This window comes from Halichondria panicea, chromosome 9 (assembly GCF_963675165.1).
Source record: "Halichondria panicea chromosome 9, odHalPani1.1, whole genome shotgun sequence".
Taxonomy (NCBI): Eukaryota; Metazoa; Porifera; class Demospongiae; order Suberitida; family Halichondriidae; genus Halichondria; species Halichondria panicea.
In genome coordinates, this window is record NC_087385.1 from 1,551,211 (window position 1) to 1,573,995 (window position 22,785).

The 22,785-nt window shown below is 40.8% G+C and overlaps 4 protein-coding genes and 1 long non-coding RNA gene across 13 annotated transcripts; 3 read left to right on the forward strand and 2 right to left on the reverse strand.

The window, feature by feature from the left end:
* Nucleotides 1-55: 55 nt before the first annotated feature.
* On the reverse strand, nucleotides 56-5,166 carry LOC135341026 (uncharacterized). Its single transcript, XR_010396512.1, has 3 exons — nucleotides 690-5,166; nucleotides 366-447; nucleotides 56-274 (listed from the first exon to the last, which is right to left on the reverse strand). It is a non-coding gene; the product is annotated as an uncharacterized LOC135341026 (long non-coding RNA).
* Nucleotides 5,156-10,916, forward strand: LOC135341021 (1,25-dihydroxyvitamin D(3) 24-hydroxylase, mitochondrial-like). The gene is made up of 9 exons (XM_064537478.1): nucleotides 5,156-5,366; nucleotides 7,891-8,022; nucleotides 8,679-8,829; nucleotides 8,891-9,081; nucleotides 9,665-9,859; nucleotides 9,945-10,117; nucleotides 10,168-10,413; nucleotides 10,463-10,619; nucleotides 10,668-10,916. The coding sequence occupies exons 1-9, from the start codon at nucleotides 5,210-5,212 to the stop codon at nucleotides 10,817-10,819; spliced, it is 1,554 nt and encodes a 517-aa protein (XP_064393548.1). The 5' UTR covers nucleotides 5,156-5,209; the 3' UTR covers nucleotides 10,820-10,916.
* Nucleotides 10,917-11,679: 763 nt separating this feature from the next.
* On the reverse strand, nucleotides 11,680-14,227 carry LOC135341023 (sterol 26-hydroxylase, mitochondrial-like). 4 transcript variants are annotated; one of them, XM_064537482.1, is made up of 9 exons: nucleotides 13,932-14,152; nucleotides 13,741-13,872; nucleotides 13,472-13,628; nucleotides 13,220-13,410; nucleotides 12,833-13,031; nucleotides 12,504-12,676; nucleotides 12,205-12,450; nucleotides 11,996-12,155; nucleotides 11,680-11,946 (listed from the first exon to the last, which is right to left on the reverse strand). In XM_064537482.1, the coding sequence occupies exons 5-9, from the start codon at nucleotides 12,843-12,845 to the stop codon at nucleotides 11,786-11,788; spliced, it is 753 nt and encodes a 250-aa protein (XP_064393552.1). In that variant the 5' UTR covers nucleotides 12,846-13,031; nucleotides 13,220-13,410; nucleotides 13,472-13,628; nucleotides 13,741-13,872; nucleotides 13,932-14,152; the 3' UTR covers nucleotides 11,680-11,785. The 4 variants fall into 4 exon arrangements, with proteins under 4 accessions (XP_064393552.1, XP_064393554.1, XP_064393553.1 ...); XM_064537484.1 differs by having other exon boundaries at nucleotides 12,504-12,690; XM_064537483.1 differs by having other exon boundaries at nucleotides 12,504-12,734.
* An 11-nt stretch (nucleotides 14,228-14,238) lies between these two features.
* On the forward strand, nucleotides 14,239-16,613 carry LOC135341022 (probable cytochrome P450 49a1). Its single transcript, XM_064537479.1, has 9 exons — nucleotides 14,239-14,389; nucleotides 14,642-14,773; nucleotides 14,888-15,038; nucleotides 15,088-15,278; nucleotides 15,331-15,525; nucleotides 15,626-15,798; nucleotides 15,848-16,093; nucleotides 16,154-16,310; nucleotides 16,366-16,613. Exons 1-9 carry the CDS (start codon nucleotides 14,239-14,241, stop codon nucleotides 16,521-16,523), a joined length of 1,554 nt encoding a protein of 517 aa, XP_064393549.1. The 3' UTR covers nucleotides 16,524-16,613.
* A 1,146-nt stretch (nucleotides 16,614-17,759) lies between these two features.
* On the forward strand, nucleotides 17,760-22,774 carry LOC135341025 (sterol 26-hydroxylase, mitochondrial-like). 6 transcript variants are annotated; one of them, XM_064537488.1, is made up of 7 exons: nucleotides 17,760-17,826; nucleotides 19,248-19,393; nucleotides 19,692-19,882; nucleotides 21,791-21,962; nucleotides 22,009-22,254; nucleotides 22,310-22,469; nucleotides 22,520-22,774. In XM_064537488.1, exons 4-7 carry the CDS (start codon nucleotides 21,801-21,803, stop codon nucleotides 22,564-22,566), a joined length of 615 nt encoding a protein of 204 aa, XP_064393558.1. In that variant the 5' UTR covers nucleotides 17,760-17,826; nucleotides 19,248-19,393; nucleotides 19,692-19,882; nucleotides 21,791-21,800; the 3' UTR covers nucleotides 22,567-22,774. The 6 variants fall into 6 exon arrangements, with proteins under 6 accessions (XP_064393558.1, XP_064393557.1, XP_064393562.1 ...); XM_064537487.1 differs by lacking the exon at nucleotides 17,760-17,826 and adding an exon at nucleotides 18,486-18,657; XM_064537492.1 differs by lacking the exons at nucleotides 17,760-17,826; nucleotides 19,248-19,393; nucleotides 19,692-19,882 and adding an exon at nucleotides 20,106-20,473.
* Nucleotides 22,775-22,785: the final 11 nt, after the last annotated feature.

Sequence of the window (22,785 nt, forward strand, 5' to 3'; positions counted from 1 at the left end):
ATAATAGCAATGTATATATTATTATTATTATTATGAGTAGAAAAACTTTCCTCTTTTCTTGCAAACAGCAGTGCAGTCAGTTTCACAGTGAGGGTATATATACTGCATGAGCGAATTGTTTCAATCATTTCCATTGTTTCCTCTCTGTCACTGTCTCGTTTGAAGGTGAAATGACTTAGGGAAAAAGTAGGATTGGTTGCTAGTACAAGAAACCTAATTTCATTCTCAATCTCTCCATTGTAGAATGCATCTGCTGCAATCTTTTCTGTCATGGCTGAATTAACAAGAAGTAAAATTAATGCGGATGCAAGCCATGTGTATATAATTGAATATATATATATTAATATATAATTATAGCATAAAACCTTGGTCCTTGTTGAGAGAATGAGTGTCATTGTATGTTTCACTAAAACCCTGGAAGGAAACCCATGAGTGCATGCATGGTTCCTGCGGAGTGATAAAACTTGATAGGAGCAAATGATTGCAATGACCGTTATAATATAATAATACCATATACATATAGCCGAGGGGCTTAATTTTCACTGTTTTTGAGGGCTATATATATATAATATAGCAGTTAGGTGCAAAGATAGAAAGCGTAACCTGCATGGGAGTGATTCCGGTAAGCAGTCAACCCAAAATTCCGCGCTATATATATATATACAGTGCATTATACATAATGTACTTACGCAAGGTAGCACTGAAATTCTAGGAGAGGCCGAGTGAAGAAAACGGTGTCATAAACTTCAATTAAATTTTGCTGGCTCTGATAGAATTCAAACGAATCCTCTCCGGGTAGAGGATACTCTAGATTCTGACACCCAGTCCAAACTCATTGTGAAGCAAACCAGAGCAAAACGGTCAGCAAGAAGGAAGCGTGTACGACCACCTACAGATCCCTTGGTACAAGCTGCAAACAAACTTCAAGGGTGTTTAACAATTACAGCCTTGGAGGATGATCACCAGCACAAGTCAAAAAGAAAACGCACTAAGATTGACGAGTCGAGGTGCCATGTATGTAAAGAACCATTTATAGATGGTCAAGAAGCCAAGTGGGTGGGGTGTGACTTCTGTCCAAGGTGGTTTCATAAGAAATGTATAAAAGGGTATACGTACTCAAAAGGAAATGGAAATGTTCTTTCAAGCATTGACTAATGAAACTTAATAATTCGAAATACGACTGACTATATATATAATCTGTTTTGCGTTTTAGCATGCGCATGTGCATGCATTATGTTGATTTTTCAACTCTTTTTTCTGGCAGTAAATCATTTAATCACATCATATTATATATTCTCTATTCATGCGATTATCGATTGATCGTATAATGAATATAGCAAAGTCAGTGTATTATTATATACATGTAGTGCTAATAATAGTATAAAATATAATTATATCGTCGTGTATCAATAAATAACATGTATATAGGGTGAGGGTTAGGGTTAGTATAATTTATACATGCATGCATAATTATATATACACATGCATGCATGTGTATATATAATTATTTTACTGGTACTTATACGTTATGTGCATGCACATAACATATAAGTACCAGTAAAATTATCTTCTTAGTGCATGCATGTCAGTCAGTTGAACAGCTGTATAATATTTTCTTTGCGCTCCTGCATCCAATTAAACCATTGTAAGGAATTTCTGTTTATGTAAGGAACTTTCAGAACATATACACACATGTGATGCATGCACATGCACCCATGCACATGCATGCATGTATAATTATACACAATGCGGACACTAATATTTTATTTGTAAGGAATTTCTTCTTACGTAAGGAACTTTCAGGCATACACACATGTGATGCACACCCATGTGTGATACACAATGAATAAAATTGGACACCATAATTTATTTGTAAGGAATTTCTCCTTATGTAAGGAACTTTCAGGCATACACATGATGCACATGCACCCACATGTGATATACAATAAATTGGACACCATCATTTATTTGTAAGGAATTTCTCCTTATGTAAGGAACTTTCAGGCATACACACATGTGATGCACATGCACCCACATGTGATATACAATAAATTGGACACCATCATTTATTTGTAAGGAATTTCTCCTTATGTAAGGAACTTTCAGGCATACACACATGTGATGCACATGCACCCACATGTGATATATACAATAAATTGGACACCATAATTTCTTTGTAAGGAATTTCTCCTTATGTAAGGAACTTTCAGGCATACACACATGCATGTGATGCACATGCACCCACATGTGATATATACAATAAATTGGACACCATAATTTATTTGTAAGGAATTTCTCCTTATGTAAGGAACTTTCAGGCATACACATGTGATGCACATGCACCCACATGTGATATACAATAAATTGGACACCATCATTTATTTGTAAGGAATTTCTCCTTATGTAAGGAACTTTGAGGCATACACACATGTGATGCACATGCACCCACATGTGATATACAATAAAATTGGACACCATAATTTATTTGTAAGGAATTTCTCCTTATGTAAGAAACTTTCAGGCATATACACATGTGATGCACACCCATGCATACATGCATGCACATGTGATACACAATACTTGTAAGGAATTTCTCCTTATTGTAAGGAACTTTCAGGACATACACATGCATGCATGCATGCATATACAACGAAATTGCAACTATAATAATATTTGTAAGCAATTTCTCCTTATGTAAGGAACTGTCAGGGACATAATTTTTATATATATATATATATATATATATATATATATAATTATGTACATGCACATGCACACCCACATGCATGCATGCATGTATGTGTGATCGGCACACATATTTGTAAGGGATTTATACTCATGTAAGGAACTTTAAGGACATGTATATACATGCATGTATACACAACAGACGCTGCATGTGTAATGAATTTATCTCTACATAAAGGGCGCATGCACATATACCATGCAACCCATATAACCGCATGCAAACAATGCACACTCAACTCACAGTCTGCCATTTGTAAGGAATTTATCTTGATGTAAGGAACTTTGTGGACACACACACACACACACACATGCACACATGCATATCTACCTATATGGTACATGTATAATTATGGTGGGTATAATTATCTTCGAGTGCTAATAATTATGTTTTGTCAATGTGCAATTCACAAATTGCACCAACCCGCGAAAATATCAACCGCAAAAATTGCCTGTTCAGTTATAGATAGTACATGGGCATGAGGTATCTATGTGTTATAGTGTCCCATATCACGAGGGCTTTGCCCGAGGGATGAGGGACACTATAACCATAGATACCGAATGCACATGTGCTAACTGATTTAGATCCCACTTTTCATTGGCTGCCTCAGGCAAGAAGTGTATCTATAAAAGCAGCAAGCCTTAGCAACAGCTTTATTTTTGAAAATGTCCTGTTCTGACAAGCTGGTCTAGATGATTTCTGCTAAAAAAAACCTTTGCATTGGCCTTGCTTCAACATTGGAATGGACAAACTAGTGACTCCACCTTGTGCAGGAAGCGCTCTTCAACAAAATTAATGAGCCCAGCCCCCTCTTTCTCTGCACTCAAGCCCCACCCCAGCAAGCTTCTCAGTAAACTGTTCTGATCTGTACGGCTAGCTAGCAAGGAACAGCTTGCAGCAATGCTACAGTGCACTATCGTTCCCAAAAAGACACAGGAGTCTACTGAAGTAAACAATTTGAAACATGGCTGCAGGCTAGAAACAGAAGTCAGGAGGACGAAGTTGACAAATGCTACAAGTTGAAGACATGCTTTCATGCTTGTGACAATGGACCCAGAACTGTTAAAATCATTGGCTCTTAGTGTTCCTCGTAGAGACAAGAAAAGATACTGGTGAACCCTACCATCAACCCAGCAAACGCTATAGAAACTGGTAGTGAAAAAACTGAACAGCCATAGCTAATTATCATGCAGCTACAGCTTTATTATCATTTCTGTACATTCAAAAATTATATATACTTGTACTTTATACCCTCAAGCTTAGCTCATAATTCCCTGCTAAACACACACAAGTGGGATCTAAGTTATAGATAGTACATGGGTATGAGGTATCTATGTGTTATAGTGTCCCATATCACGAGGGCTTTGCCCGAGGGATGAGGGACACTATAACCATAGATACCGAATGCACATGTGCTAACTGATTTAGATCCCACTTTTCATTGGCTGCCTCAGGCAAGAAGTGTATCTATAAAAGCAGCAAGCCTTAGCAACAGCTTTATTTTTGAAAATGTCCTGTTCTGACAAGCTAGTCTAGATGATTTCTGCTAAAAAAAACCTTTGCATTGGCCTTGCTTCAACATTGGAATGGACAAACAAGTGACTCCACCTTGTGCAGGAAGCGCTCTGCAACAAATGAGCCCAGCCTCCTCTTTATCTGCACTCAAGCCCCACCCCAGCTCAAGCTTCTCAGTAAACTGTTCTGATATGTACGGCTAGCTAGCAAGGAACAGCTTGCAGCACAATGCTACAGTGCACTATCGTTCCCAAAAAGACACAGGAGTCTACTGCAATTTGAAACATGGCTGCAGGATAGAAACAGAAGTCAGAAGGACGAAGTTGACAAATGCTACAAGTTGAAGACATGCTTTCATGCTTCTGACAATGGACCCAGAACTGTTAAGCTCTTAGTGTTCCTCGACAAGAAAAGATACTGGTGAACTCTACCATCAACCCAGCAAACCCTATAGAAACTGGTAGTGAAAAAACTGAACAGCCATAGCTAATTATCATGCAGCTATACAGCTTTATTATCATTTTTGTACATTCAAAAAATTATACTTGTACTTATACCCTCAAGCTTATAATTCCCTGGGAAACTATGAGATTATGGCTCATAATTCCCTGCTAAACACACACAAGTGGGATCTAATGCATTATAGAGTCCACCCTTGAAAAATAATTACCCGCCAAAATTATAACATACACTGTACATAGTCTCGCAAGCCAGAGGTTATAATATACCAGGGTCTCCATGGGTCCGCGAGGTTACACTGTACACGCACAATAATTATCACTCCAAAAGCTGAGAGGTATAATTATACGTAAAGTCAACAGGCCTGGTCTCGAGGCAAGGCATGGCCCGGCCCAGGGTGGTACGAGTTATTTTACTTACGTCATCCCTTACCGCTGAACACACACAATTTATGTGCTCTCAAATCATGCATTATATCCAATCGATCAAGCAATGGCATTTCGAGCTAGTATTCTTTTGTATAGTGCAAGCAACACACGTAGATGTGCTCTACAGCATGTACTGCGTGCTTCCAAGAGCACAACTGCTACTTCTCAAGTATACGTAGGCAGTGGTGGAGAGTCTACCAAACCGTTTTCTGAGATGCCAGGTAGATTTCTATATTAAAACTCTGGGCCTAGACTCCCTAGCTAGAGGTATACTATGGTGTGATATTAGTGTCAAAATTAGGTAATATTTCAACGAGGGTTTGTTTTCATACATTGAGGGTGCTTTCTAATCTTATGAGGGTGTCTTTTCTGCCAGTGAGGGTGCTTGCTAATATAATGAAGGTGTACTTTCTGCCAGTGATGGTGCTTGCTAATCTTATGAGGGTGATCATTGCTGATCTTATAAAGGTGCGTTTTCATATATCGAGGGTACTCGAACTCGCTAATATGATGAGGGTGCTTGCTATTGTATAATCATACGAGCTCTTTTCTTTGAGCCAGTAACTTTGAGTGTGTACAATGATCTAAACAAAGCTAGGAAGTCCCTTGCTTGTGAGACTGTGTACCATGATGTAAGTAAACACAAGGGGGGGAGTCCCTTCATTGCTTGCAATAATAATAATACTACACCACACATGCAATGTGCAAACAAGAGTCCCTGCTTGCATGCTCCCTAGGCTATACCTCAAATAGTGTGAAAGTTGCTGCGATTGGCCGGGGAAAACACCAAAAAGCTAACTTAGCTACTTAGCAGCGTGCGAGGACATGCAGCCTGAGATCTGCCACAACATCATTCACGTGCATGATATCTTTAAAGCGCTTTTTGGTGCTGCCCTTGCGACTCGCAAATTACATGTGTGGTGTAGTATTATTGCAAGCAAGGGACTCCTCCCTCCCAGCTTTTATTTACATCATGGTACACAGTCCCAGAGGAGGTACGACAGGTGCAGTGAATATCTAATTATCCACCCACGCCCTGTGTTATTGCTAAGTTTAATCAGAAGCTAGTTGCTTGAGCTGTACCGTGCCTGTCGTACCTCCTCTGACACAGTTCAATACATATGCAAGCAAGGGACTTTCCCATGCAGCTTTGTTTAGATCATGGTACACACCCAGAGTCACTGGCTCAAGAAAAGAGCTCGTATGATTATAAAATAGCAAGCACCCTCACCATATCAGCAAGTACCCTCACTGTATGAAAACACACCTTCATAAGATCAGCAATGATCACCCTCACTGGCAGAAAATATACCCTCATAATAATATTATGAGGGTATATTTTCTGCCAGTGAGGATTATGAGGGTATATTTTCTGCCAGTGAGGGTGATCATTGCTGATCAATTAGCATTAATGATTATTAGCAAGCACCAGCTCACTGGCAGAAAGTACACCCTCATAAGATTAGCAAGCACCCTCATATGGCGCAATATTAGTGCCAAAATTAGAGTATATACGTATTTGTATCTAGGGGGTACTCTTTTTGTAAACTGGTATAGAAAATAAACATTCAGGGATACACTTTTTATCACTTGGGGGTACTCTTATGAGTTTAGGTACACAAATATTTCTTTTGAGGGTACCTACTCTTCCATATTATAATGACCTGAAGAGTACCCTCAAATAAAAAGAGTACACCCTCAAATAAAAAGAGTACCCCCAAATAATTTCTAAGGTTAAAGTTCACGTACTTTAACCTCTACGTGTATTTCTATTTAGAGCGCATCCTTAGACTTTGAGTACGTTTTGTCCATGTAATAAAAGCACCATAATTATTATCTAGTCTCATAAAAATTAATAATAAACATCAATTTTGCAACTGCATGGTCTCGCCACCAGCATGTCCTCTAAAGATAGCGTGTGCTACATAGCCCAGGGCTTCTGCCTCTGTTTGACTCAACGAGCCATCAACAATATCAGTCAACAGTTCTCTATAAATCAGCTATCAGCAGCTTCCAGCGTAGTTACACCAGACTTCCAAGGGACTGTTCAATATAACCATAAAAATTAATATCATCCAAGGGACTGTTCGATCAATGATTAATATTGCTCACAATTCTAAAGGGCGCTCTAAATAGAAATACAAGCCACACCTCTAAGTAGAGGTTAAAGTGCTTGTACTTTACCTTAGAAATTATTTGGGGGCCGGTACTCTTTTTATTTGGGGGTACTCTTTTTATTTGATGGTACTCTTTTTATTTGAGGGTACTCTTTTTATTTGAGGGTATACTTTTTATTTGAGGGTACTCTTTTTAGTTCAGTACTCTCTTCAGGTCATTATAATATGGAAGAGTAGGTACCCTCAAACAAATTATTTGTGTACCTAAACTGATAAGAGTACCCCCAAGTGATAGTCTACACTAAAAAGTGTACCCCTGAATGTTTATTTTCTATACCAGTTTACAAAAAGAGTACCCCCTAGATACAAATACGTATATACTCTAATTTTGGCACTAATATTGCGCCATACCCTCACTGGCAGAAAATATACCCTCATAAGATTAGCAAGCACCCTCACTGGCATAAAGGACACCCTCATAAGATTAGAAAGCACCCTCAATGTATGAAAACACACCCTCATTAAAATTTTGCAGTAACCCTAATTTTGACACTAATATCACACCATGTTATTGAAAAATCATACAACTGTTTAACTATAAACGCTTATATTTCTCTCTGTGCCGCAGGGGATGCTGGTTGGCCTGTCGTCGGTGCTGTTAGGTCGATACCCGAACTGATTAGTGGGAAGGTTGGAAAAGAGTCGTATGTGTACAAGTTGTGTGCTAAGTACGGCACAATAGCCAGGGTGAATATTCCAGGTGAGTACATACGATTGCAGACCGAGGTGTGATTAGCTGCTTAATATTTATTGTGATGGAAGTAGTGAGTGTAGGCCTATATTGTGGTCACCCTTACCTTGTAAGCAGGTCACTATATATAATGTAGCCAGGTTAACGCAGGGGCGTAGGCAGGGGGGGGCTCATGGTGCTCAAGCACCCCCTTTCTATCTGAGATTGTACACAAAGTGTACCTGATTGTCAGGCTGAGCACCCCCTTCTCTTCCAGATCTTGCTGCAGTTAGCTAGCTAGTAGGCAAGCAAAACGAAGTGGTCTTTAAACTGTTAGCTATTCTGGCTTAGATCTATAGACTAGTTCTCTTTCGTAGCAAAATAGGCTTCTCTATGCAAATAGAAGATTGGGCCACGCCCAACTATTAAATATTACGTCATTAATAAGAGGTGTAGCCTTCGCGCCCTCTTTCGTCGTGGTAGCACCCCCTTCCTCAAAATCATGGCTACGCCCCTGTAACGGGCCCCCATAGGTGGTGGTTGGACCTGCGTAAGCAGGCCACCTCTTTATTACAAATGCTATTGGTCTGCTAGGGTGACAATTATAGTTTCACTGAACACATACTGCACTGTATATGACTATATAGACAGGTTCACTGTGTGCTGATGTTAACCACCATATTCAGGTTTTGGTTGGATGGTGTTTGTGAATGGCACAGAGGCAGTAGAAACAATGTTCAGAACAGAAGGAAAGTATCCTTCTCGTGGGGCTGTCTTTGAGCAAGCTGTCACCAACATTTACAAGCATAGCAACTGGCCCTCAGGGTTGATTTTTGCGTCAGTTGTTTTTCACCTTCCTCTTTTCGTTTTCGGGTAAATAATTATCCTTCTATTGTAGGTACGGTGAGGACTGGAAAAGAATCCGTTCGGCCATTGGCAAGCAAGTGATCCCCAGGAGGGTTGGTAACCTCACTCCACCTCTGTGCAGTGTGACAGGCGACCTTTTAAACCACTTGGAGGAGACAACCTCAAGTAATGGAGGAAAGATTGAAGACGTCACACCAATACTGACAAAATGGGCCTTTCAAAGTACGTTGAATCATAGATTGAAGAGTAGAGGGATAGGAAACGATTAGTGGTGCACGTGATGATTTTACATTGAATCTGCAGTGGAGCCTTGAAAATTATCCGCGCTACGCCCTATGAACGAGGCTATTAAGCACATTTTTGCCGGGTAACTCCCAAAGCTGTGTTTCCTCGAGACATCATCTCTTTCAGCAACTTATAACACGCCTAGTCCATGAGCCACGTGTAGTACTTGCTAATGACTGACCACACCCAGTAAAAAGAGACTTTCCAATAAAGTTATATGTTCCCAAGGCTGTTTTAGAGCTATTGGAACATGTAACGTGTAAGCGTGCTGGTTATGACTACTACAATAGGTATAGACCTTGAAATATAAGTGAGTTGCACGGACTAAGCACAGTTACTTGTAGTTTATTATGCACTGAGTGTAGAAATAGATATTGTTGTGATGGCCTCGATTAAACCGCACCGTAGCGCGGATGTTACTCGAGATACCAACCGTTTCCTATCCCTCTACTCTTCAATCTATGGTTGAATACAGCCTGTCTGCTTGTGGAATATACCTACATAATTATGTCCATCACAGATACTGCTTACTTTGTATTTGGGGAGAATCTTGAAGTGTACAACACAGACAAACAAACTCATCAAGAGTTTATGGAAGCTGGCCTAGAGTTCATTAAACAAGTTGGCTTGATTGTACCTCTACCGATCTTCAAGTATTTTCCGTCAATCGCCTACCGGACATTTATTCAGGCTACCAAAAGAATGAGAGAATTAGGTATTAAGCCAGAATAATTTGTAAATTGTCGATCAAAATCACAATTTTTGCTGAGGTCCTAGATTATTCTATTCCTCTGATTCAGGCAAGCAGGTAATGGAGAGGAAGGTGGTTGCTCTGAGTGAGGAAATAGCGAGGGGTGTGGTGGATGAAACGAGGGCCGTGGGAATTCTGGAGCAGTGGCTCATTGAAGGGAAGCTAGAACCAGAGGATGCTCTCACTCAGGCTTGTGACTTGTTGTCAGCTGGCCTTGACACTGTGAGTTACTGTTCATACCTGAAATAAAATGATGTAAAAATGTTTCGCAGACGAAAAACACCAGTACATTCATGCTTCATGAGCTTGCCAAGCAACCAGCACTGCAAGACCAACTGTGTGCTGAGATCAGGACTGTTCTTGGTGACAAGGTCAATCCATCCTGGGAGGACTTACAGAACATCCCCCTCGTCCGCTACTGTCTCAAGGAGACACTTAGACTCTATCCAGCTGTGGAGATGAATACCCGGGAAATCACAACAGATGTTGTTCTCAATGGCTATCAAGTCCCAGCAGGGGTGAGTGCTTTCGCAACTATCCCCCAGTCGTGTGTATTTGTCCATACAGACTGCAGTAATTTCTTGTAACAGTCTGATGTCACACAGTACGGACTACTTTGATGAGCCGGATAAGTTCATTCCTGAGAGGTGGAATAAGAGCAAGGAGGACTCTATTCATCCGTTTGTGTCTCTACCCTTTGGGTTCGGACAGAGAGGATGCTATGGTAATTTGTCTGCATACAGCCATTGTTAACGTCTAGTATCACCCACAGGACGTCGTCTAGCTGAGCTGGAGATATACATTCTCCTCACTAAGCTCATCCCCAGATTCACCCTTTCCACTGACCAAGACTCCATTGCTCTGTTTCAGGGGACAGTCCTCAAACCAAATGAACCCGTCCCCATCACTATCAAGGAGAGATAATTGTAACAGTCTGTTTGTATAGCTATAAACAGGAGTGTATATATAATACATTATTATTGTTGTAAGCACCCTTTTTAAATATTATTTTACTTGATAAGTATACATGTGGGGAGGCTGGTATCGATATACATGTATATATTGTACATGCTATGCTATTAATTAACTTCCAGTTACTTTATAATAATGCTGATGTAATGAAAGCACCGCAGGTGCTGATGCCTCGGTGGAGATGCCAAAGCTACATAACATAAAGCTACTAATAGCTTATTTTTGCAATAATTATTTTGCTGCATGCAAACTCAAAGAGTGGGTAATGTTCGACAATGATTGTTGTTAAAAACGATTTATGCCAAAAGTTCAAGTCTAAAATTAATGGCTGCCATCAGCAGATCTGCAGAGCCTTGCAGCTCTCTTCTCACTCTTGCAGCTACCAATAGCTAGCGTTCTAGTGCAGAGCTAACTACTAAGTAGAGTAGTAACACTCGGTAAACAAGTTTGGCTACGTGCTCTTCTGAAAAGGCTGCAATGGCATTCCAAGTAAGCAAAACTAGGCATAACTCGAGAACGAAGCATTATTTTGCAAATCCACGAATTATAATCCAAGAAAACATGACTAGAAGCTTATAGAAACTCTTACTTACATTTGATTCATCCTTGAGCAGCTGTAGCAGTCTACACGTACACACACACACACAGTACAGACAGACACACAAACACACTACCGATACCTCGCTTGCGCATGCACACCGAGGCATAACTACAGCAGCTAGTTCGAGGAAGTGCGGCCTGGGATCGAGGCTAAGAGCTCTATAATTGAGGCATCATCAATCTATGATCCAATCTAGATATAGTGTAGTTCATTGTTCATTCTCTGGGGCATGAATGCAAAAATATGAGAGCTAGTGGGAAATTATATAAATTATATAGATCTATAGTGCTAAACATGCATTATCCTCATAATTGGTTCTAGGTATCAGATCTCTCCTTGACATTGATGATGACTGGTTCGTCTGGTCTAAGAATGAGACTTTGAAACAGAGTAATGGAGTCTTGGTTAGTGGAGAGGGTGAATCTGGGGATGAGCTTGGTGAGGAGGATGTACATCTCCAGCTCAGCTAGACGACGTCCTGTGTGTGATACTAGACGTTACAAATAGCTGTATGCCAGTCAAATTACCATAGCAACCTCTCTGTCCGAACCCAAAGGGTAGAGACGCAAACGGATGAATCAATGCGTCCTCTTTGTTCTTACTCCACCTTTCAGGAGTGAACTTATCCGGCTCATCAAAGTAGTCTTCACTACTGGTCATTAGGCATTGGCTGGTAACTACCAAAGTCTGAATGACAACAATTCGATGATAATTTTTTAAGGAATCTTTAACTCACTCCTGCTGGAACTTTGTAGCCATTCATTACAGCATCTTCTTTAATATTCCGCATACTCATTTCTGCCGGTGGATACATTCTAAGCGTCTCTTTGAGGCAGTAGCGGACGAGGTGGATGTTCTGTAAGTCTTCCCAGGATGGATTGACCTTGTTACCAAGAACAGTCCTGATCTCAGCACACAGTTGGTCTTGCAGTGCTGGTTGCTTGGCAAGCTCATACAGCATGAATGTACTGGTATTCTTGGTCTGTATCAAAATATCACCTATGGTCATACCATTCACTATGCAGTGTTACCTACCGTATCTAAACCAGCAGAGAGAAAGTCACAAGCCTGAGTGAGAGCATCCTCTGGTTCAAGCTTCCCTTCAATAAGCCACTGCTCCAGAATTCCCACGGCCCTCGTCTCATCCACTACACCCCTCGCTATGTCCTCACTCAGAGCAACCACCTTCTTCTCCATTATTTGCTTCCCTGAATTACAAGACCTAAAATTTTGATTGCATTCTGACCGACCTAATTTTTTGGCAACCTAACAGAGTATGGTAATACAATAACACTGATCATTTACAGCAGATGTTTTGTTTCATCAACACACAATGCACTTCATACTGAAATGAAATGACCCACCAAATTTACGCATGAGTGGTTGTTTGGATGAACTTCTTGTAAGCTTTTGTGTGGTAGTATTTGTAGATGGGAAGTGGATTCAATATTACAGCCTGTAGACTATTGAAGAAATCCAGTCCAGCAGCTATGAACGCCTGATTGTTAGCATTGCTTGTGTCGTATACATTCATGTTCTCTCCAAACACAAAATATGTGGTGTCTGAATATATATAAGAGAATGTGGTGATGGCAGGCTATAATGGAAAAAATGATGTGTGGTTTTGACGCAGAGTGCGTGGCTATTGTGGCAAACGTGCGTTTTTTCCTTATAGTTGCCACAATAGTCACGCACTTGCGTCAAAACCACACACCATTTTTTACAGTGTATATAAAGTTGTGTACACGTACTTTGAAATGCCCACATAGTCATGAGTGGTGTAATGTCTTCAATTTGACCATTTTTGTTGGAAACTACTTCTCTGAAGTACACGAGGAGGTCGTCTGTTATATCACAAAGTACTGGAGTGAGGTTACCAACCCTCCTGGGGATCACTTGCTTGCCAATGGCCGAACGAATTCTCTTCCAGTCTTCACCATCCCTATAATTAGGATAGACACAGAGTTTCACTTGAATTAATCCTTAGTTCATTTAGCACTTACGCAAAAAGCATAGGCAATGGCCATTTATTTATCGTGTGCAAATCGGCAACCATGCGACTGAGGAGAGCATTACGAGAAGGGTACTGTCCTTCTGCTCTGAACATTGCTTCAGTTGCCTCTGGTCCATTTGCAAACACCATCCACTTGTTGTCTAAGCCTGTGTACAATCAGATTACACATACTTAGCATACAATGTTTCATAGCTTCAAATCCACGCCGATTAAAATTTTAATCGGCGTGAATTTGACTAAAATTAATGTTTCACTAACCAGGGGTCTTGAATTTTGCTATTGGCCCGTACTTGTCTCTCACTTCATGAAAAAATGACTCTTTACCAACTTTTCCATTTCCTAGTTTAGTTAACAGCTCAATGGCACCAATAATGGGCAAACCACTGTTTCCTACAGCAAAACAAACTATTTTTTAAAGCTACACAAAGTTTTAATATGAGAAGGTTTACCTGGAATTTCAGAGAAAGGCTTTGCCTTTGGACTCTCTTGCTGATGCTGATCATGTGCTACAGTTGTGCTTAGTGATGCAATGTGAAATACACCTTTGCATCCTGGAGTAAAGACCTTACTGGTAAGCTTGAACATCATGGGCATCTTAGGAATGTGTTGTTAATTAACTCAGACGTGGGTGGCTCTAGACCACATTGGATAATAGGTGGGAGTGGCTGCAAGCTCTCCCACCATCAATTTTAGAGTTTAGAGTCACATGTCATTTTCATGATTCTTTTCTACTAGTTTATTATAGTTTAATACACAATGGCATTTCGAGCTAGTATTCTTTTGTATAGTGCAAGCAACACACGTAGATGTGCTCTACAGCATGTACTGCGTGCTTCCAAGAGCACAGCTGCTGCTTCTCAAGTAGCCAGTGATGGAGAGTCGACAAAACCTTTCTCTGAGATGCCAGGTACGTATTATTAATAACAGCTGGATAGACTGTGGCTAAAGCTAGCTTTGATGCTTTTAATAGCTGTCTTGTCTAGTCTAAGGCCCGGCCTTAGACTAGAGTCTGTGCAGGAGATAGATATAGATCTACTGAGATTCTATCAACATTTTAAATTATCTATGTCAAGAAATTATGAGTCTAGACGTAGATCTATACTGTAGAACGTACATCGAAAACAACTGTAAAGTTAGGTATACATTTCTGTCTATGTAGGGGATGCTGGTTGGCCTCTCATTGGTGCCTTTGGGTCAATATCTGAACTGACAAGTGGGAAGGTTGGAAAAGAGTCGTATGTGTACAAGTTGTGTGCTAAGTACGGCCCAATAGCCAGGGTGTATATTCCAGGTGAGCATTTAACTATATAGACTAGGTGTTTTCGTAGCATTACTACTACACCTCAATGTTGTGTGAAACGTAATTAAAAGATTATCACCATGTACATTGCATTTTCATCCACAGGTTTTGGTTGGACTGTGTTTGTGAATAGCGCAAATGCAGTGGAAACAATGTTCAGAGCAGAGGGAAAGTATCCTTCTCGTAGCTCTATGTTTGAGCACACTGTTACCAACATTCACAAGCATAGCAACTGGCCTTCAGGGTTGATTTTTGCGTAAGTTATTTTGCTTCAGGTAAAATTTAATGATATACTTACATTGTAGGCACGGTGAGGACTGGAAGAGAATCCGTTCAGCCATTGGCAAGCAAGTGATCCCCAGGAGGGTTGGTAACCTCACTCCAGTTCTGTGTGATGTCACAGAAGACCTTTTAAACCACTTGGAGGAGACAACAACCAGTAATGGAGAAAGGATTGAAGACATCACACTAATCATGACAAAGTGGGCATTTCAAAGTATGTTTCCAACATACATTATGTCTAAACATGATTGTTATGTCCATCACAGACACTGCTTATTTTGTGTTTGGGGAGAATCTTGAAGTGTACAACACAGACAAACGAACACATCAAGAGTTTATGGAGGCTGGCCTAGAGTTTATTAAACAAGTTGGCTTGATTGTACCTCTACCGATCTTCAAGTATTTTCCGTCAATCGCCTATAGGAAATTTATTCAGGCTACCGGGAGAATGCGAGAATTAGGTAAGCCCCACATGTAAGCCTACTCCCACTCAATTTCGTTTATTGCTGCTATGCTCCTTTGCCGTACATTGTACAAGACTATTTCATTTACTTAACCTAGGCAAGCAGGTAATGGAGAGGAAGGTGGTTGTTCTGAGTGAGGACATAGCGAGGGGCGTAGTGGATGAGACGAGGGCTGTGGGGATTCTGGAGCAGTGGCTCATTGAAGGGAAGCTTGAACCAGAGGATGCTCTCACTCAGGCTTGTGATTTGTTGTCAGCCGGCCTTGACACTGTGAGTGTTATTCATTCACGTTTGAAATCCTTATTATCCCTTTATTTAGACCAAGAACACCAGTACATTCCTGCTGTATGAGCTTGCCAAGCAACCAGCACTGCAAGACCAACTGTGTACTGAAATCAGGACTGTTCTTGGTAACAAGGTCAATCCATCCTGGGAGGATTTACAGGACATCCCCCTCATCCGCTACTGCCTCAAGGAGATACTTAGAATGTATCCCGCTACAGAGACGAACTTTCGGGAAATTGAAACAGATACTGTGATGAATGGCTATCAAGTCCCAGCAGGGGTGAGTGTTTTTCACAACCATCCCCTAATCATGATTGTGTATTCATTTTTGTACATGCAGACTTCAGTACTTTCCTGCAACAGTGTGATGTCATACAGTACGGACTACTTTGATGAGCCAGATAAGTTCATTCCTGAGAGGTGGAATAAGAGCAAGGAGGACTCTATTCATCCGTTTGTCTCTCTACCCTTTGGGTTTGGACAGAGAGGATGCTATGGTAATGTGATTACCTGCATATTATATCCATTACTAACGTCTAGTATCATTCACAGGGCGTCGTCTAGCTGAGCTGGAGATATACATCCTCCTCACCAAGCTCATCCCCAGATTCACCCTCTCCACTGACCAAGACTCCATTGCTCTGTTTCAGGGAACAGTCCTCAAACCAAACGAACCCGTCCCCATCACTATCAAGGAGAGATCACTGTGACAGTCATTATAATGATACATGTATTTTGTGAGCACATTTTGCATAATTATTATGAACTTTGTAGATGAATGTGGGGGAGAGGCTGGCTTAGATCTTGAGATAGGAGTGGCTTCGAGCTCAATTTTAGTATAAGCATACAGTGCATCCAGTCTAGAGAGTAGAATACAAAAATTGGTGAGTAGTTGTACTTAGATGTATCTCAAGCTAGATTGGAACATTTCTAAGAAATTGTGCTGATACCATTGTATAGGTAAAAGAATAAGCTACAACATGATTCAAAAATATTTCCCCAAAAGTTGTTGTAGTGGGAAATAATTTTAGGAGATAATGGGGGTGATCGTAAAAAAAATGTATGTAACATCAATTATCTCTGGAACTAAAGTATTTTTGGAAAAATTTTTCTTATCAAAAGTTAGACAATTTATTCAAGCTTACTCCATGTAATTTTTAGACCTTAGCCGTGAGATTTTCTTCAAATCTCTCCCTAACCGAAACGGCACTAAAAACTAGCAATTTTGAGCACTGCGGAGGATGTGTAGATATTTAAGTAACATCGAATCTTTCATAAGATAGCCAAACTATCTATAGATGTTGTGACAAAGTTCCAAACCTTAGCCGGAAACCGTTGGCCTTTTCTCTCCCTAACTGATTACCCACTATAACAATTGGGTACTGTTTTATTAATCACCACAAACCCACCACCTTATGTTGTCATGGAAATAATTTTGGATATGTTGTAGCTTATTCATTCACCTACACAATGGTATCAGCAGATTTTCTTAAAAATGTTCCAATCATAAGATATTTACATTTAAGTACCACTACTCACACATTTTTGGTATTCTACTCTTTAGACTGGATGCACTGTAGTCTCTTTTATCTATGGTATAAGTCTAGCGTATAGCGTGATAGTCTAGTCCAGTAAAATACAATATGGCTCTTCGAGCTAGTATTCTTTTGTATAGTGCAAGCAACACACATAGATGTGCTCTACAGCATGTACTGCGTGCTTCCAAGAGCACAGCTGCTGCTCCAGTCTCAAGTAGATCTAGGTCTAGCCAGTGCCACGCGCCAGTGGTGGAGAGTCTACAAAACCTTTCTCTGAGATGCCAGGTATTTGATAGATAGATTGTGGTTAGTTGATTCATTTCTAGATCTATGATGATGGAATTGTTTATAATTATTGTATCAGCTAAACCTATACTAGAGCGTAAATTGTATCCTTCTCTGGTGCAGGGGATGGTGGTTGGCCTGTCCTGTCATCGGTGCCGTTGGTTCAATACCAGAAATGATTAGTGGAAAGGTTCGAAAGGAATCGTATGTGTACAAGCTGTATGCCAAGTACGGCCCAACAGCCAGGGTGTATATTCCATGCAGTGAGTATTGTATCCCCACAGAATTGACTAGAGTAAACAACCGATTATCAAACACGTGCTATTTTCGAACGCTTATTCTCGAGGATTACGGCTCAGAGCACTAAGCTGATAGTACCTAGGTATAGACAAGGTAAAGCTCTATTCAAGTCCAAACTCACGGCCAACAAAAAACTTCTTTGGCAGAGTGACAGGGCCAAACACTCAACTAATGGAACAGATTTATTTCGAACATAGCCACGATTCTTCGAACTCTCTCTCTCGTATCAACAGAAGGCTCTAAGCAGCTAGCTACAATGCATGACCGTAATCTACAACTAGTAAACTATGTACAGCTCCGGTTTCGAGGTCTGACTGCAAACCGTTAGATAATGGTGGCCTCTTGAAAAGTCCAGTATTGCCATCAAAATCCGAACAATTAATACCTTTTTGTTCGTAATCTCCATTTTTTTCCTAAAGTTGCATTCTTACATCATGGCTACACTGGAGATTATAAAGAAAAAGGCAATAATCGTTCGGGGTTTTGATGGCAATACTGCACTTTTTCAAGAGGCCACCATTATCTAACGGTTTGCAGTCAGACCTCGAAACCAGAGCTGTACATAGTTTAGATTACGGTCATGCATTGTAGCTAGCTGCTTAGAGCCTTCTGTTGATACGAGAGAGAGAGTTCGAAGAATCGTGACTATGTTCGAACTAAATCTGTTCCAATAGTTGAGTGTTTGGCCCTGTCACTCCGCCGAAGAAGCTTTTTGTTGGGCGTGAGTTTGGACTTGATTAGAGCTTTACCTTGTCTATACCTATTATCAGCTTAGTGCAAGCGTTCGAAAATAGCACGTGTTCGATAATCAGTTGTTTACTCTAGCTGTTTAATACCGATCTTTGGCACGAGTGCAATCAAGTGCAATAATTATATCAACACTAAAAGTAGTCAAACACATCAAAGTGTGATAGCACTGCAGTGATCAGGCAACAAAGCCAACCAAATTTAATTGACACTAATACTCAGACAGGTTTCAATATAGTGGGTATAATTATTTCAAGGGTATAAACTTGCGTGTTATAAGCATGTGTATACCGCGAACATTTATACCCACTAACATTAATAAAATCGCATGCGCATGCATGTATAAGCGTCAAGGCGAAAATTAAATCCGCAAAATCCTAATTATGACGGTCTTTCCACGAAAGTTAATACCCTCGAAATATACCTGCTATACGGTAGAATACATGCATACTGCATGGTACATTGCTTTTGGTCTGCCCAAAGCCCCGTGACCTCTATACAAACAGGTTCACAGAAATCACAGTATACAGTTGCTAATGTATGTTAATTAACCCCCATATTCAGGTTTGGGTTGGATAGTATTCGTTAGTGGCACAGTGGAAACAATATTCAGAGCAGAGGGAAAAGTATCCTTCTCGTGGGGCTGTCTTTGAGCAAGCTGTCACCAACATTCACAAACATAGCAACTGGCATCCAGGGTTGATTTTTGCGTAAGTTGTTTTGTTGCATGTTTGAGCAAAAGACCACAGTTCAAATATTTCTTGCACGGTGAAGCCACGCACATCAAGCTAAGAGTAACCACAGTGCATATGCAGCTGCAGTGCACTGTTGTCTGTCATTAGCCCACGCAACAAATCAGTTATAATTGCATCATCATTCACGCAACATGCCTGTTGGCTGCATAATAATTAGTTGTATCGGCCCGACAATATCTGTGCACGTTGCACTCTTGCATGCTCAATATAACTATCTTCATTTTCGGGTAAATAGTATCCTTCCATTGTATAGGTACGGTGAGGACTGGAAAAGAATCCGTTCCGCCATTAACAAGCAAGTGATCCCCAGGAGGGTTAGTAACCTCACTCCACCTCTGTGCAGTGTGACAGACGACCTTTTAAACCACTTGGAGGAGATAACCTCAAGTAATGGAGGAAGGGTTGAAGACGTCACACCAATCATGACAAAGTGGGCCTTTCAAAGTATGTTGAATACAGCCTGTCTGCTTGTGGAATATACCTACATAACTAGAGCACTAAAGTGCAAACCCTCGGCTAGTGACATGATTATAAAGAAACCAGAAGACTGATATAATGCAGTGCATATAGTGATGTTGTTATCATCATCATGCATGACTTGCACAGCAACTCAGGAGCAATAAAACTAAACCAGACTGGAGGCACGCTGAAACATTTGAGAACAGGTAGTAGTACTATAGATAATATGCACTGTGGATTAGGATCACAGCAAAGAAGCCTGGAGTCTCAGAGAAGTATGGCTCCAGGTCCTGCATGGATCCCAGTCAGCTAAAGCAAGCTTTCTACTTTAGTGACCCTGTTCCATTGTTCCTGGTATATACAGCTTTCTACTTTAGTGACCCTGTTCCATTGTTTCTGGACCTGGTACAGGATCACTTCAGTTATAAGTAACGCATGTGCAAGTTCTGTTCAAGCTACATTTTGCTCGCTTTTGTTAGACAAAGAAGCTTTAACACCGAAAGCTGCCACTATTAGAAGTACTGACTTGTTGTGTGGAGGCTACCCATGCTGTAAACGCAGTGCTAGAGCATCCAGGTAAGCAGACCCAGTCACAAGCTTGTTCAAGCTTCTTAGCTTTTACTCGACAAAGAAGCTTTAACATCACAATCTGTCACTATTTAAACCAAGATATTGTTGTGTGAAGGCTATCCATGCTGTAAACGCAGTGCTGTGGCATCCAGGTGAGTAGATATACTCGTGACAAACAGACAAACAAACTAGAGCACTAAAGTGCAAACCCTCGGCTGGTGACATGAAACCAGAAATATAATGCAGTGCATATAGTGATGTTGTCATGTATGACTTGCACAGCAACTCAGGAGCAATAAAACTAAACCAGACTGGAGGCATGCTGAAACATTTGAGAACAGGTAGTGGTACTATAGATATATGCACTGTGGATTAGGATCACAGTAAAGAAGCCTGGAGTCTCAGAGAAGTATGGCTCCAGGTTCTGTATGGAGTAGGATCCCAGTCAGCAGCAGCTATAATTCAAACCCTGTTCCATTGTTCCTGGTATATACAGCTTTCTACTTTAGTGACCCTGTTCCATCGTTCTTGGTACAGGATCACTTCAGTTATAAGTAACTCGTGTGTAAGTTCTGTTCAAGCTACATTTTGCTCGCTTTTATTAGACAAAGGAGCTTTAACACCGAAAGCTGCCACTATCAAAAGTACTAACTTGTTGTGTGGAGGCTACTCATGCTGTAAACGCAGTGCTAGAACATCCAGGTAAGTAGACCTAGTCACAAGCTTCTTAGCTTTTGCTCGACAAAGAAGCTTTAATATCAAAATCTGCCGCTATTTAAATCAAGATATTGTTGTGTGAAGGCTATCCATGCTGTAAACGCAGTGCTGTGACATCCAGGTGAGTAGAAAAGCCCATCACAAACAAACAAACCAACAGACTGCTATACCCGTGGCCGCCCACGCGCCTCGGGTAACAAACAGACCAACAGACTACTATACCCATGGCCGCCCACGCGCCTCGGGTAACAAACAAACCAACAGACTACTATACCCGCTCAGCACGGCCTCGGGTAATTATGTCCATCACAGACACTGCTTACTTTGTATTTGGGGAGAATCTTGAAGTGTACAACACAAACAAACCAGACACATCAAGATTTTATGGAGGCTGGTCTTGAGTTCATTAAACAAGTTGGATTGCTTGTACCTCTACCAATTTTCAAACATATCCCATCAATAGCCTACCGGAAATTTATTCAGGCTACGGGAAAAATGCGAGCATTAGGTATAACCTTGTAACAGAATATGTAAGTTGATACTCCAAATTCATTTCATTGTTACCAAGGCCTTTTGTACTGGCTTTACAACATTCTTCTGATTCAGGCAAGCAGTAATGGAGAGGAAGGTGGTTGCTCTGAGTGAGGACATAGCGAGGGGTGTGGTGGATGAGACGAGGGTCGTGGGGATTCTGGAGCAGTGGCTCATTGAAGGGAAGCTAGAACCAGAGGATGCTCTCACTCAGGCTTGTGACTTGTTGTCAGCTGAGCTTGACACTGTGAGTTTATACTGTTCACACCTGTTAAGATTTATTTCGTTCCTAGACCAAGAATACCAGTACATTCCTGCTGTATGAGCTTGCCAAGCAACCAGCACTGCAAGACCAACTGTGTGCTGAGATCAGGACTGTTCTTGGTGACAAGGTCAATCCATCCTGGGAGGACTTACAGAACATCCCCCTCGTCCGCTACTGTCTCAAGGAGATACTTAGACTCTATCCAGCTCTGGATATGAACGTGCAGGAAATCAAAGCAGATGTTGTTCTCAATGGCTATCAAGTCCCAGCAGGGGTGAGTGCTTTTGCAACCATCCCCAGTCATGTGTATTATAATTATGTCCATGCAGACTTTTGTAGTTTCCTGCAACAGTCTAATGTCACAAAGCATAGACTATTTTAATGAACCGGATAAGTTCATTCCTGAGAGGTGGAATAAAAAGAACAAGGAGGACTCGATTCACCCGTTTTCCTCTCTACCCTTTGGGTTCGGACAGAGAGGATGCTATGGTAATTTGTCTGCATACAGTTATTGTTAGCATACCTAGTATCATCCACAGGGCGTCGTCTAGCTGAGCTGGAGATATACATCCTCCTCACCAATTAAGCTCATCCCCAGATTCACCCTCTCTACTGACAAGGACACCATTGCTCTATTTCAGGGTACAGTCCTCAAACCAAATGAACCTGTCCCCATCACTATCAAGGAGAGACATAATTAAATTTTACATATCACCATTTATATATGTGTATAATCTAGCTATAATAATTACATAACCTTCCCAACATAATTATGTATAATTATTTTTTTGCCATTTTGCCCAAT

Bases quoted from the DNA above. Each gene is read 5' to 3' on its own strand.
- LOC135341021 (XM_064537478.1), top strand. From the start codon at position 5,210: ATGGCATTTCGAGCTAGTATTCTTTTGTATAGTGCAAGCAACACACGT. The intron at 5,367-7,890 runs GTAGATTTCTAT...TCTGTGCCGCAG, and splicing joins ACCGTTTTCTGAGATGCCAG to GGGATGCTGGTTGGCCTGTC. The intron at 10,414-10,462 runs GTGAGTGCTTTC...TTGTCCATACAG, and splicing joins GCTATCAAGTCCCAGCAGGG to ACTGCAGTAATTTCTTGTAA.
- LOC135341023 (XM_064537481.1), bottom strand. From the start codon at position 14,076: ATGCCCATGATGTTCAAGCTTACCAGTAAGGTCTTTACTCCAGGATGC. The intron at 13,411-13,471 runs GTAAGTGCTAAA...TCCTAATTATAG, and splicing joins CCATTGCCTATGCTTTTTGC to GGATGGTGAAGACTGGAAGA. The intron at 13,032-13,219 runs GTACGTGTACAC...ATATATATTCAG, and splicing joins GACTATGTGGGCATTTCAAA to ACACCACATATTTTGTGTTT.
- LOC135341022 (XM_064537479.1), top strand. From the start codon at position 14,239: ATGGCATTTCGAGCTAGTATTCTTTTGTATAGTGCAAGCAACACACGT. The intron at 15,526-15,625 runs GTAAGCCCCACA...TACTTAACCTAG, and splicing joins CGGGAGAATGCGAGAATTAG to GCAAGCAGGTAATGGAGAGG. The intron at 16,311-16,365 runs GTAATGTGATTA...TATCATTCACAG, and splicing joins TGGACAGAGAGGATGCTATG to GGCGTCGTCTAGCTGAGCTG.
- LOC135341025 (XM_064537486.1), top strand. The intron at 21,963-22,008 runs GTGAGTTTATAC...TTTCGTTCCTAG, and splicing joins TGTCAGCTGAGCTTGACACT to ACCAAGAATACCAGTACATT. The intron at 22,255-22,309 runs GTGAGTGCTTTT...ATGTCCATGCAG, and splicing joins GCTATCAAGTCCCAGCAGGG to ACTTTTGTAGTTTCCTGCAA.